Below are 12,874 nucleotides of genomic sequence, written 5' to 3'. Positions count from 1 at the left end.
AAAAAATGGAGCACGGGGGGCTGCCCAGCACACATACACACACACACACACACACACACCATGCTCCATTTTTTGGCCTCCTGGGCCTCAGGGAAACCCCTTGGGGGATATTTTTGCTCCCAAGGCACAGGAAGGCAAAAAAATGGAGTGTGCAGGAGAGGTGGCACGGGGGGCACGGGGGGGGCACGGGGCGGGGGGGCTGCCCAGCACACATACACACACACACACACACACACACACTACATGCTCCTTTTTGCCTCCTGGGCCTCAGGGAAGCCTCCTGGATGAAGCAGTAAGACAGCGAGGGGGATCCTTGCACAGCTGATCGTCAGAACAGCTGATCATCAAGAGGAAAAAAAAGAAATAAATACCTGGGTGGGGGATAATGCAGTCAGCGATGTCGGGCATGCACATGATGTTGCTCCTGCATGAAAAGGACTGACTTGGAAAAGAGGGGAGGGGTGGAGAGGGGCGGGGCCAACCAGAACTGTGTAGAATCGTAACAACCAGTTCTATAGAACCAGTCTGAACCGCTAGGATCCCACCCTTGCATGGTTGTCCCAAAGGTGCATTTTCAGGAGGTAACTGGACTTTCTGGTTTTTCTTTGAAGTCGTTTTGCTTCTCATCTAAGAAGCTTCTTTAATTCTGACTGGATGGAGGGGAATGGAAGGATTTGTACTCCTTGCAGACAACTGGTTATTTGCATTCTTTTAGAGAGTCGTTGATGTCACCTGGAGGTTTATCTGTGTCCTCAGGATCACCTGAGTGGTGCAAATGGGTGTGGAGAGCCTTCTTGAAACAGCTGAAAGGACTGTGTTACAGAGCTGTGCTTTCTGCAGGAGATTTTCTGCAGTGAATGGACACAGGTGACCCTGAGGACACAGATAAATCTTGAACCTGCATCCAAAACAGGCCCGGTGGGGACTCCTGGGAGGGGAGGGATGGGGGGGGGCAGGGCCAGCCAGGAGTGGGATTTGGGGGTTCTCCCAACTGTGCAGAATCTGAGCTAGGGGCTCTCCCGAACCCTTGTGAACCCCCAGCAGCCCCACCCCCGAGTAAGGGTGATGTGATAGGTGTCTTTCAATACTTGAGAAGAAGGGGCCACCCTATTATACAAAGCACCTGAGGGATAGACTAAGAAAGAACGGGTAGGATCCAACGTGGAACTGAGGAGAAATTTCCAATTAATCAGTGGAACGGTTTCCCTCCAGAAGTTGTGGATGCTCCATCACTGGAGGTTTTTAAGAAGAAGCTAGACAACCATTTGTCCATAATGGTATAGGGCAGGGGTGTCCAACCTTGGCAACTTTAAGACTTGTGGACTTCAACTCCCAGAATTCCTCAGCCAGCTTTGCTGGCTGAGGAATTCTGGGAGTTGAAGTCCACAAGTCTTAAAGTTGCCAAGGTTGGACACCCCTGGTATAGGGTATTCTGCTTGACCAGGAGACTGGACTAGAAGACCTCGAAGGTCCCTTCCAACTTTGTTATTGGAAGAAGGCCAACAGCTGTCCTTTCTCAGGATGCAAAATAAGGGTGTTTAGAAAAACAGATTCTAATTGAGTTTTTAATAGAGTAATTCTTGAATGGAGCAACTGCAGAATTTCTACTGCAAGGAAAGTAAGCAGATTGTTCTGACCCAAACCTTGTTCCAAGGAAACAAACACAAAATGGAGGTAACAGCAAAACCTTTTAATGATTCTTTATGAATTCCGTTCCTTCCTGGTTAAAAGGCTGTTTCAAACGAATTGTCTCTGATAAGAACGAGCCTTGCCAAGGTTGTGCAAGGTTGCCAAGAACACTAGATAAAGTTACTAAGAAATATTTCAAAGACAAAGAGTCTCCAAACACCAACCAAGATACTCCGAACCTCCACAAGGCTTGAGTGCAAAAACTTATTTGCTTCCTGCAAAGAACTCCGATTTCTCAGCTGGCTTTGATCTCTTAAGGGAGGGGCTTGCTTGCAGCCTTACTCCTGAGTCACCTCTTTCTTTTGAGCAGCCCTGCGCGCACTGGGCACAGGCTCCTCGGGGACCTCTTCATCACTGCTGCCAGCCTCCACAATCTCCAAAAGCAGCACTCCACTCCCTGATGGTCCTGGCCCCGTCCCTGCATCACACGCAGGGCCCTCATCTGAATCCTCGCTCTCTGAAACCTCAGCCGTCCTCACCTGCTACCAGCGAACCACAATACAGAAAAGAACAGGGCCATTTCAAAGGTACCTTGGTTTAGAGCCTAAACCAAGAAGTTCTAGAATCATTTTCTAGACCTAAAATAAACCGTTGGCTTTTTTTTCTTTTCTTTTAAAGTCACCAATTGGGGAAAACTTCAAAAATTGTCCCTCATTAGGATGCATCGCAGACTCCCTCCCTCCCTTTCAAGGGAGAAAGCTATACATTTCTGGCCCAAAAAGTAATAGCTGGAAATTCTTTATTCTCCCAGGTGTCATTAATGAACTCCAGATCTATCTCAGGAAGTTCAAGCAGCTGCAGAAAAAATGGGGAGCGATGATTATTCCGTACGTTTGCAAATGGCTTCCTAATTCGGTGGAAAGTTAACAGCTACTGGCTGCAAATCGGTTGTCCTGCCAGGCAGTGCTGAGTTTCTCTCGTTCAGCATTTCTTCTGCCCTGGAGAATAAGAAATAAAAATAAGAAATGTTTCTGAGATGTTTCTGCTAGTGGCTCTTTCAGAAGCCCTCCTGTTTTGGGCCTGGGTGTGCAGATCGGAAGGCCTTTGCTCACCCACCACGTTTTACAAAAACTGCTGGATCCGACGGTTCCCAGGTCTTTCGATTGACCTGGAGCATTCCCAGAAGCAAGGCGCTCACATCCTCAACGTTTATGCTGCATCCACTGCCGGACAATGCAGCCGAGCCTGCTGCGTCCTCAAAGACGGTAGGGACTCCGCGTGAAAAATAAAAGGGTTAGCCACTTGGTGTGTCAACATTTAAGATACTTTTTTACCTATTCAAAAGCAAGGCAAAATATTATCTTTCTTTCTTTCTTTCGTCCTTCCTTCCTTCCTTCCTTCACTCCTCCTTCTCTCCCTCCTTCTTTCTTTCTTTCTTTCTTTCTTTCTTTCTTTCTTTCTTTCTTTCTTTCTTTCTTTCTTTCTTTCTTTCTTTCTTTCTTTCCTTCCTCCCCCTCTCTCCCTTTCTTTCTCTTTCTCTTTCTTCTTTCTTTCTCTTTCTTTCTTCTTTCCTTTCTTCCTCCCCCTCCTTCCCTTCTTTCTTTGTTTCTTTCTTTTCCTTCTCTCTTTCTTCATCTCTTTTTCTTTTTCCTTTCCTTTCCTTCCTGCCTCCCTCCCCACTCCCTTCCTTCCTTCCTTCCTTCCCTTCTTCCTTCCTCTTTCTTTCTTTCTTTCTTTCTTTCTTTCTTTCTTTCTTTCTTTCTTTCTTTCTTTCTTTTTTCTTTTTCTTTTTCTTCCTTTCCTTTCCTTTTTCCTCCCTCCCTCCCTCTTTCTTTCTCTCTCTTTTTTCTTTCTTTCTTTCTTCTTCCTTCCCTTCCCTTCCTCCCTCCCTCCCTCCCCTTTTCTTTTTCTTTCTTTTCTTTCTCTCTCTCTCTTTCTTTCTTCTTTTCCTTCCTCCCCACTCTCTCCCATTTTCTTTCTTTCTTTCTCTCTCTCTCTTTCTTTCTATCCCACCTTTATTATTTTTCCTAATAACTCAAGGCAGCAACTATACATAATACTCCTTATCTTGTCCCAGGCAATATTTATCTTCCCAAAATACCTGAGATAAGGAGCTAAACACTGCAAAGGCTTCCATACAAACTTTCTTTATTGGATTATATCAGGCATCCTCAAGGTATAACTCACAGTTATGTTGAGATTCATCTAATGTCCAATCTTTGCATTGTCATCTTCATAGTGTGAAAAGATAATTATTTTCATCCCATAATGATACAGCAAAGGAAGACTCCAGCATGATGCTGGGGTCCAGGTAGGAATGACCAAAACTCCCCTCAACCCAACCAGAGGTCAATTCAATGACCAATCAGGAGTACAGATGTGACCACATGACATGAACTACATCTCCCATGCGGCATTAACTACATTTCCCATGAGGGATTCTCTTAAGGGGACAGCTCTCATTCCCAAACTAACTATATACTGTCTAACCAGCACACTCCTTCTTCCTCCTTTCCCCCCCCCTACCAACCTTCTGAGGTGAGTGGGGCTTAGAGAGAGTGACTGGCATAAGGGCATTTACCTGGCATGGTTAAGGCAGAAAAAACATTTTAGAGATCTTTTTAGATCCTTTCTTGCATTTCTTCAGGCCCTGGTCAATGGCCGCCAGAGCTGAACTTTCAAACAAAGAACAATTCTCTTGCACAATTCTGTCTCTCATGCGTGCTGTGGGCTGGTGGGATAAAGGCACCTAACTGAAATAAGAGCTGAAGGACTGAATTTGTCCATTATTGGAATACTGATTTGGCACAAGACAATCCCTTGTTTTCATAGGGTGAGGCATTGTGACACATAATCCTGACAGCATATAACCTGGTCTTGGTTCTTAGGCAAAAAATGTATGAAAACAACAACTCATTAGAAAGATAATCTGTTTAATCCTTTTGGGGTGGGGGGGATGATTTTTTAAATCAAGATTTGGTGGTGGAAAGAGAGATGCCTACAGAACGATAATTTTTAGCACCCTAATTAAAGGATTTTTTAAAAAAATTAATATGTTCCACAGTCTGACAAAGCTCATTCAGCATCAGGACTCAGCTTAAAACTTTCCTGTCTCTCTACTTTTTAGTTTCCTGTAACTTAGCTGTTTTCTACTACAAAACCAATATCCGTGATGTAAACTGCATTCATATGTATTGCCCGGTGCTGGAAAGCTGCATAGTAAAACCTACAAGCAGTGTGATCCTCTACAATATTACACCAGGTTTGCTTGATGGTTTATTTGTTTGTTTATTATATTTCTGAACTGCCCATTTCCCTCAAAGTATGCATTAATGCACATTCGGGGGAAATAGTGATTTGCACATGTGCATAACTATAATCCAATTTTTTTTTAAAAAAAATTAAGGTAAAACTTTATAGCAAAGAAGCTGGAAGGAAGTACCAAATATCTAGTCGTCTTCTATGAGTTAATAATAATAATTAATAGTTTATTATTATTATTATTATTATTATTATTATTATTATTATTATTATTATTATTATTATTATTATTATTATTATACCATTTTAGGATGCTTTGATTGCTGAGCTATATGATGTCATAAGTTTGTTTTTTTACTGTAGAACTTGCTTTTTTAGAAAGTATCCAGATATGAAGTTTGCTTGTTTGCATTTTTTGTTTGTTTGTTTGTTTAACAAACTTTTTCCTGTATAATCTTTTAGTTTATTCAAAGAAAATATAAAACATAGCTTGCTCAGGAATTCTGGGAGTTGAAGTCCATAATTCATAAAAGGGCCATAGTTGCCCACGCCTGCCATGTAGGGATTTATAGGTAATTACCAAAACCTTGGACTGGACCCAGATGCAAACTGTCACCCAATGCAGTTCATGGAGCAGAGATGTTAAATGTGCCCATCTTTGGACACCCAACCTGAAAATAAGCCCTAGCATGATTTTTTTTTCAGAATGCTGGTAATATAAGCCCTATCCCCCAAAATAAGCCCAGGCAAGATCATCAGCCAAACGAATGCATATAGTACCGTATTTCCCCAAAAGTAAGCCCTAATATATCTTTTGGAGCAAAAATTAATATAAGACACGGTCTTATATTTGGGGAAACACAGTAGCTCATGCGGCCACATTCTGCACCAGTTGAAACTTCTGGATAGTTTTCAAGGTTAGGCCCATGTACAGAATGTTGTAATAGTCCAGTTGGGAGATGACCAGGGCTTGAGTGACTAAGTGGAGGGCCTCTCTTGTTCTGGAAGAGATGTAACTGGCGCACAATGCAAAGTTGGTGGAGATAAGCCTATAGATCAGGTGCCATTGGATGAGAGGAGAGAAATTAAAACTTTCTTCTTTCTTGGCTTCTGTTTTCCCAGGCGTTGATCCTGACCTTCTTGTTTTTGAGAAGCTCTCGTTCAAAGATATAAACACCAGGTCTTCTTTTAATAAATGGGAGAGGCATGGCGGGGCACGGGTCGCTGACCTAGTAACAGACCAGGGTGAACTCTCTTCCCCAAGATTCCTTTTCCTGGAGGCCTCCTCTTCCACAACAGCCCCAAAGCCAGACATGGACAGGACGAGCAGGAGCTCAGCAGTAGATGCTGCCCTCAAGAACTCACCCGTCACGTTGATGGCGGCGGCTTCAGCGATAGACCATTCAGTGAAAGCAGCTGAGATTCTTCCAAGGAGGAACACCTCTACTACCACTTCAGATAAGGTCAAGACATCTCCTGTCTCTGTGCCTGCACTTATCTGGACGGCGCCGCTATCACCCAGTGAGGTCCTTCCCAATAACAGCAAACCCTTGAATGAAACCAAAGTCTACAGCGGAAGGAACAACAGTTCTGATGATGAAGGCCAGTGGCCCACACAGGAGACGGCGGGAAAGGGGGCCTGGTTCCCTCTGATTGTACTTTGTTCTTCGTTGGCTTTCATGTGCTGCTGCTGCGGTCTATTTTTGGCAACAGGATGGAAAAGGAGAGGTCGTTATAAACCAAGGCAGAAAGGAAGATCAGCACCCAACCAAGTCATAAAATACACTGCCATTAAAAGTAGTTTTTAATGGTCAGATTCCAAATTCATCAGGAAGGGAAGGGAAGGTAGACGAAGGGAAGGGTGCAGAGGCAAGCAATAAAGATGATACGGGATCTGGAGGCTAAACTGTTGTGACTCCGAGATTTGAACCTGATCAGTCAGCAGATGTGGGTTCGAGCAATGAAGAAGATCTGGCACTGAGATTCGAGCCTGCATTATTAAGTGACTTAGAGGGGAGTCAAGTAGAGGGAGAGGAGTTGATCTGAGATATGAACCTGATTTATTGGTGGTTTCAGAGTCTACTCCCACCCTTGAATCTACTTCCCTGATTGCACCTCAGGTGTTAACTGTTAATCAGGAAAGTGTGTCAGAGGCTTCAAGCGGTAATGAAACTGCCGGATGCTGGCTGGATGCCAGGACTAGGAGAAGATTGAGACGTCAATCTCAATTAGAAAAGAGACGTCCAGCAAAGGATTAATGACATGCCCCTCTCAGAGGATATAAGGGAGCGTACGAGTTCGTAATCTTTGCTGGAAACAAGTGGATATTGCTTTGGAAAGAAGTGCGTTTGACTACAGCGTTGTGATTTACGAACTATACAGAATTGACAGACAGATTCTAGGAGGATTGCCAAAGGACTGTGAAAACAGAGCAATTGAATCTTCTGTCTCTGGTTTTGTTTACGTAAAGTATTTGAACTCTGTAACTTGAGATTTTCATCTGTGGATACAGGTGGGACAGAACACTAAACTGTACAAGGAAAGGATTGAAGGAATGTCTAGTCTAATAAAGAGAAGGATTAGAGTTGACATCAGGGGTGGGATCCTACTGGTTCGATCTGGTTCTATAAAACCGGTAGCTCCAAAGAGCAGCTGACACTGAACCGGTTCGCTGGGACGAGGTTTTGGTCTGCTGTTTGGCCCACCCGCCTGCCCGGGCTCTAGGCTGTCCTTTAGTGGCTGCGTTTTCCTCCTCAGCTGCTTTACACGGCACGTCTGAGTGCCGCTCGTCAGCTGGAGAAGGTAAATGCTTGCTGGAGCTGGTAGTCGCAGTGCATGTAGCATGTGTTTGATGCGCATGCAAGTGCTCCCCGAAACCGGTTGTTATGCCGCTCGGATCCCACCCCTGATTGACATGATAATAATCTACCAATATCTGAGGGAGGGGCTGTTGCAAAAAATCAGGGATCAATTTATTCTCCAAACCACTGAGGGCAGGACAAGAAGTAATGGCTAGAAGGCCATTGAAGAGAGATGGACAAATTTCCTGACAGTGAGTGGATCAGTGGAATTGCTTGCCTCCAGAATTTGTGGAGAGCCACTTGTCTGGAATGGTATAGGTCAGTTTCAGGGGTGGGATTCAAATTTTTTAACAACCAGTTCTGTGGGCGTGGCTTAGTTGGTGGGCATGGCTTGGTGGTCATGTTATTGGCTGGGTGTGGCCAACTCAATATCACTCACATCGAAGCACGCATCTCCTCGCCTAGCCTCTCATGACTGTGGGGATGCTGCAACAGTCATAAGTGTGAAAAGGGGTCATAAGTCACTTATTTCAGTGCCATTGTAACTTTGAATGGTCACTCCACACAAGCAAAGTGCCAGCAAAGGAGGGGAAAAAACTCCAGAGTCGTTTCAGAGACAGGAAGTCTAGTCCTGCCAAGAATGTAATAAGGGTTAACAGAGAGGCAGTTTCTGTAAGCAACCCCAGAATGTTTTCTTCCTGCCTTCCTTACAGGATTAGGCCAGTGATTTCTTCTAACAACTGGTTCTCCGAACTGCTTAGAATGTTAACAACCGGTTCTAGCAAATAGGTGCAAACTGGTAGAATCCCACCCCTGGGTCAGTGGTGGCTAACCTTTTTGGGCTCCTGTGCCAAAAATTGTGTGCACCTTTGCACTTGCGCACTCGCGTCCCAGCACACAGAAGGCAATACGTGCACCTCCCCCGCCCCCAGTATTTTCAGAAAAACAGGAAGTGACAAAACAGGGCTAGTTTTCTGCCTGCAAAGCCTGCAGAAACCTTCCTGAAGCCTTTAGGAGTCCAAAAAAGGCCTCAAACCCACCAAAAATCAGCTGTGAGGCACGCACATATGCAGTGAGATAAGTTTGCCTGCAGCTCGTGTGCTGGCACAAATGGCTCTGTGTGCCACCTGTGGCATGCATGCCATAGGTTCGCCATCACGGGTCTACACTATCACTTCAGCCACTTTTGTGATTAGAAAAGTAACACAAAGAAGTACAGGGATTGCTCTTGGGGCCTGTTTGTCCTCTATGGCAGGGGTCTCCAACCTTGGCCACTTTAAGACTTGTGGACTTCAACTCCCAGAATTCCTCAGCCAGCAAAGCTAGGTACCACTTTAAAGCAAAGCTGGCTGAGGAATTCTGGGAGTCGAAGTCCACAAGTCTTAAAGTGGCCAAGGTTGGAGACCCCTGCTCTGTGGCATCCTGTCTGATTCCAGTTCCATTCCTTTGGACCAGGGAGGCCTCCAAACTTGGCAATTTTAAGACTTGTGGATTTCAACTTGCAGAATCCCTCAACCAACATGAATTTCCCTGAATTCTGCACATTGAGGCCCACAAGTCTTAAAAGTAGCCATCTTTTCTATTTCATGCATGCCTTTAATTCTTAGCTCATAGATCTATGATGGCAAACCTATGGCACGTGTGCCGGAATTGGCACGCAGAGCCAAGGGTGGGATTCTATCAGTTCACACCTATTCACTAGAGCCGGTTGTTAACATTCTAAGCAGTTCGGAGAACCGGTTGTTAGAAGAAATTACTGGCCTAATCCTGCAAGGAAGGCAGGAAGGAAACATTCTGGGGTTGCTTACAGAAACTGCCTCTCCATTAACCCTTATTACATTCTTGGCAGGACTAGACTTCCTGTCCCTGGAACTTCTCTGGAAGTTCACCCTTTTTTCCCCCCTCCTTTGCTGGTACTTTGCTTGTGTGAAGCGACCATTCAGTTACAATGGCACTGAAAAAAGTGACTTATGACCATTTTTCACACTTATGACTCTTGCAGCATCCCCATAGTCATGAGAGGCCAGGCGAGGAGATGTGTGCCTCAATGTGAAAGATGTTGAGTTGACCATGCCCAGCCAGTCACATGACCACCAAGCCATGCCCACCAACTAAGCCATGCCCACAGAACTGGTTGTTAAAATATTTGAATCCCACCCCTGCGCAGCTACTTCTGCCAGTACGCGAGGGGTCACCCAGAAGAGCCCCACTGTGCATACACGCACGCTGCCTGCCCGACAACTGATTGTTGGATATCTGGTGCGCATGTGCAGGGGGTGGTGGGTGTGCAGGAGACACGTGCTGCGCAGACCTGCGTGGTGCACGGTGGGGTCTCACGTGTATGCGCAGAGATGCATGGCGTGTGGAAGGATTGAACACGCATCAGAGGCATGTGGTGCATGTGTGGGGGTCAAGCATGTATGTACAGGGGGTGGGGCCCCCCACGCACATTGCCTTCTGGATGCTGGCACACGAGTGCGCACGCAATTTTCGACACGGGAGCCAAAAAATGTTAGCCATCACTGTCATAGTTCCTCAACTCAGGTTTACTTAAATATGAGAGTTATCTTCATATTGTCTTTAGAAGACTGAAATTGCTTAAGTCCATTAAGGGAGTCCATGATTAAAGGCAAAATTAATTAAGGCAACTCTGACATACAAGCATTTATCACTTTTTCCTCTACCCTCCTTTTTACTTTTCACAAATTGAGCTAGAGTAGAGTAGAATAGAATAGAATTAGAATTCTTTATTGGCCAAGTGTGATTGGACACACAAGACATTTGTATTTTTGCATATAAAGATATTACAATGTAATTGTAGTAGTGACTATCTATTATCTATCTATCTATCTATCTATCTATCTATCTATCTATCTATATTTGCACAAGGATTAATTGTACAGAGGTTATAAAATAAAGTTGAAAATAAGGTCCCACAAACTGTCGAGGATGAAACTGTTCTTACTTGTTTTCTGATTTTTCTTTCTACTTTTCTTTCGTTTCCTTTTTCTTTCTCACATTTATATACGTGTTGTTTCTCTATTTTAATTGTAAAATTAAGAAAGTTTATTTTTTTTAAAAAAAGATATTACAATGTATTTCCATCATAATCATCTTGAAGTCTGGCCACTGACCATTAGACAAGACAGATTGACATAAAGCTACACCTAAACTGAAATTCTGAGCATGTTTGTTTCTGCCTCCTATCAGGTTACTATATAGCAAACATAAAAGCATTATGAATTTCAGTTCCACAGATAATACACCTTTACCCTGACCTATCTGATGTGAAATCTTACTGGATTAAAAGATTTTTTTTCTCTAGTTTTCCCTTACTTGGCAATCTTCATTATACTTGAAATGCCCCAAATTAAAGAGGGTCCTCATATCTTGGAAATACATGTTTTGCTGTGATATAATTTTGAATAAATACAATAGAACGTTTACACACTTTGCAAAACTGGCCTTCTCTGCCTCTGAAGTAGCAACATCTGTTGGGAGTGAAGCAGTTCTTCAGAAGCAAAGCAGGTGGCTTCTTAGGAGGAACTTTGCCACGTCAAGGCAGAACATTGTGCCTCAGTAAGGTGGACTGTGGACCAAATATTTCCTGAGCTTAAATAAATACAGTATGTGCACTGGGGTAATTTGACAGGAGTGGTACGGTTGCCTAGAGGTGGAGCTCTTGCCTCAGTCACAGTCTGGGCACAATGAGAATATATCTGCTGACTTGAGAAAGTCCAGAAATATTTCACAAGAAGAGTTCTCCACTCTTCTACTGTTGTAGAATACCTTATGCCACCAGACTTGAAATTCTAGAACTAGAAAACCTTGAATTACGCCGTCTTTGGTCTGACTTAAGCATGGTATATAAAATCATACATTGCAATGTCCTACCTGTCAATGAATACTTCAGCTTCAACCATAACAACACAAGAGCACACAATAGATACAAACTCAAAGTAAACCGCACCAAACTTGATTGCAGGAAATACGACTTCAGCAATAGAGTGGTCAATGTCTGGAATACTCTACCCGACTCTGTAGTCTCTTCCCAAACCCCAAAAACTTTAACCTTAGACTGTCTACCATTGACCTCACCCCTTTCCTAAGAGGTCTGTAGGGGCGTGCATAAGCGCACCAACGTGCCTACCGTCCCTGTCCTATTGTTTCTCTATTCTTTTATTTTTCTTATATATACCCATTTCATGTATTCACAACTATGTATACACTTATACTTATTATCTTGGAAACAATTGACAAATCAAATAAATAAATAAATAAATAAATAAATAAATAAAATTCTGCATTGGTGACAGGAAGGGCACCTGGCCAGTAAACACTCAGCTCCATTCAGTTGCCCAGACTCCACCCTGCAAGGGATTATGGGGTCGTTAAAAGGAGATGATAATGATTGGGGTAATTTGACAAACCACAAAGCCTCAATAGCAGAAACTCAGCAGAAAAATTGTGATGTAGTTACAAATGCAATACAATACAATACACAATACAAATGCAAGTTCACGGCCAAGAATCACTTCCCCAAAGGCACTGGGAAATAGGTCCCATGAAGTTTTCAACCACCAATATTCATTTTGGACCATCAATTTAATCTCTAGTAATTGCTTTAATCTAATCTCTAGGAATACAAAGGAACTAGTTGATGAATGGAATCCTTAGGGCGCCCTTTACTTCTGCATGGTTTCCAGAGACAATGCTATTCTGATTTCATCTTGAATGCCTGCAAAATATTGCAAAATGATTGCATGATTATAATACAATCATTTCAATTGAGTTTTGAAGGCCTGATACAAATTTTGTTCTTTCAAGATGATTCAACAAGGGGAAATAATGAAGAGGACGACAGGCAATAGGTGGTTAAGAATGTTGGTGTAGGACTACAACAGGAACTGGGTCTCAATATTATTTCAATTCCCCTGACTTTTTTTTTTTTTTTTGCACAAATTCTGGGAGTTTTGGCAAAATGAATTCAGACCATTTGCAAGATTGAGCTGAATCCTATAAGCCACCCAGAGTAGCCACATGGCAGGATGGGTGGCAAAAATATGTAATAAATAATATTCACAACTTTGAATTAAAACTATGTTCTAGTTGTTGATTTTTCTGGGTGAAGTGTATTGGGGAGCAGTGGAAGAGGAGGTGAAAGATGATGACTTTCATTTTGC

At 43.4% G+C, this 12,874-nt stretch overlaps 1 protein-coding gene across 1 annotated transcript; it reads left to right on the top strand.

Annotated features, from left to right (window-relative positions):
• Positions 1–2,665: 2,665 nt before the first annotated feature.
• MANSC4 (MANSC domain containing 4) lies at positions 2,666–6,794 on the top strand. The gene is made up of 3 exons (XM_087969059.1): positions 2,666–2,894; positions 4,757–4,891; positions 6,013–6,794. The coding sequence occupies exons 1-3, from the start codon at positions 2,666–2,668 to the stop codon at positions 6,696–6,698; spliced, it is 1,050 nt and encodes a 349-aa protein (XP_087825185.1). The 3' UTR covers positions 6,699–6,794.
• Positions 6,795–12,874: the final 6,080 nt, after the last annotated feature.

This window comes from Notechis scutatus, chromosome 6 (genome assembly GCF_049901735.1).
Source record: "Notechis scutatus isolate UNSWTSFEM ecotype Mainland chromosome 6, rNotScu1.2, whole genome shotgun sequence".
Classification (NCBI taxonomy): Eukaryota; Metazoa; Chordata; class Lepidosauria; order Squamata; family Elapidae; genus Notechis; species Notechis scutatus.
Note: the sequence above shows the minus strand (reverse complement) of the source record. Positions and strands in the feature narration are given on the sequence as shown.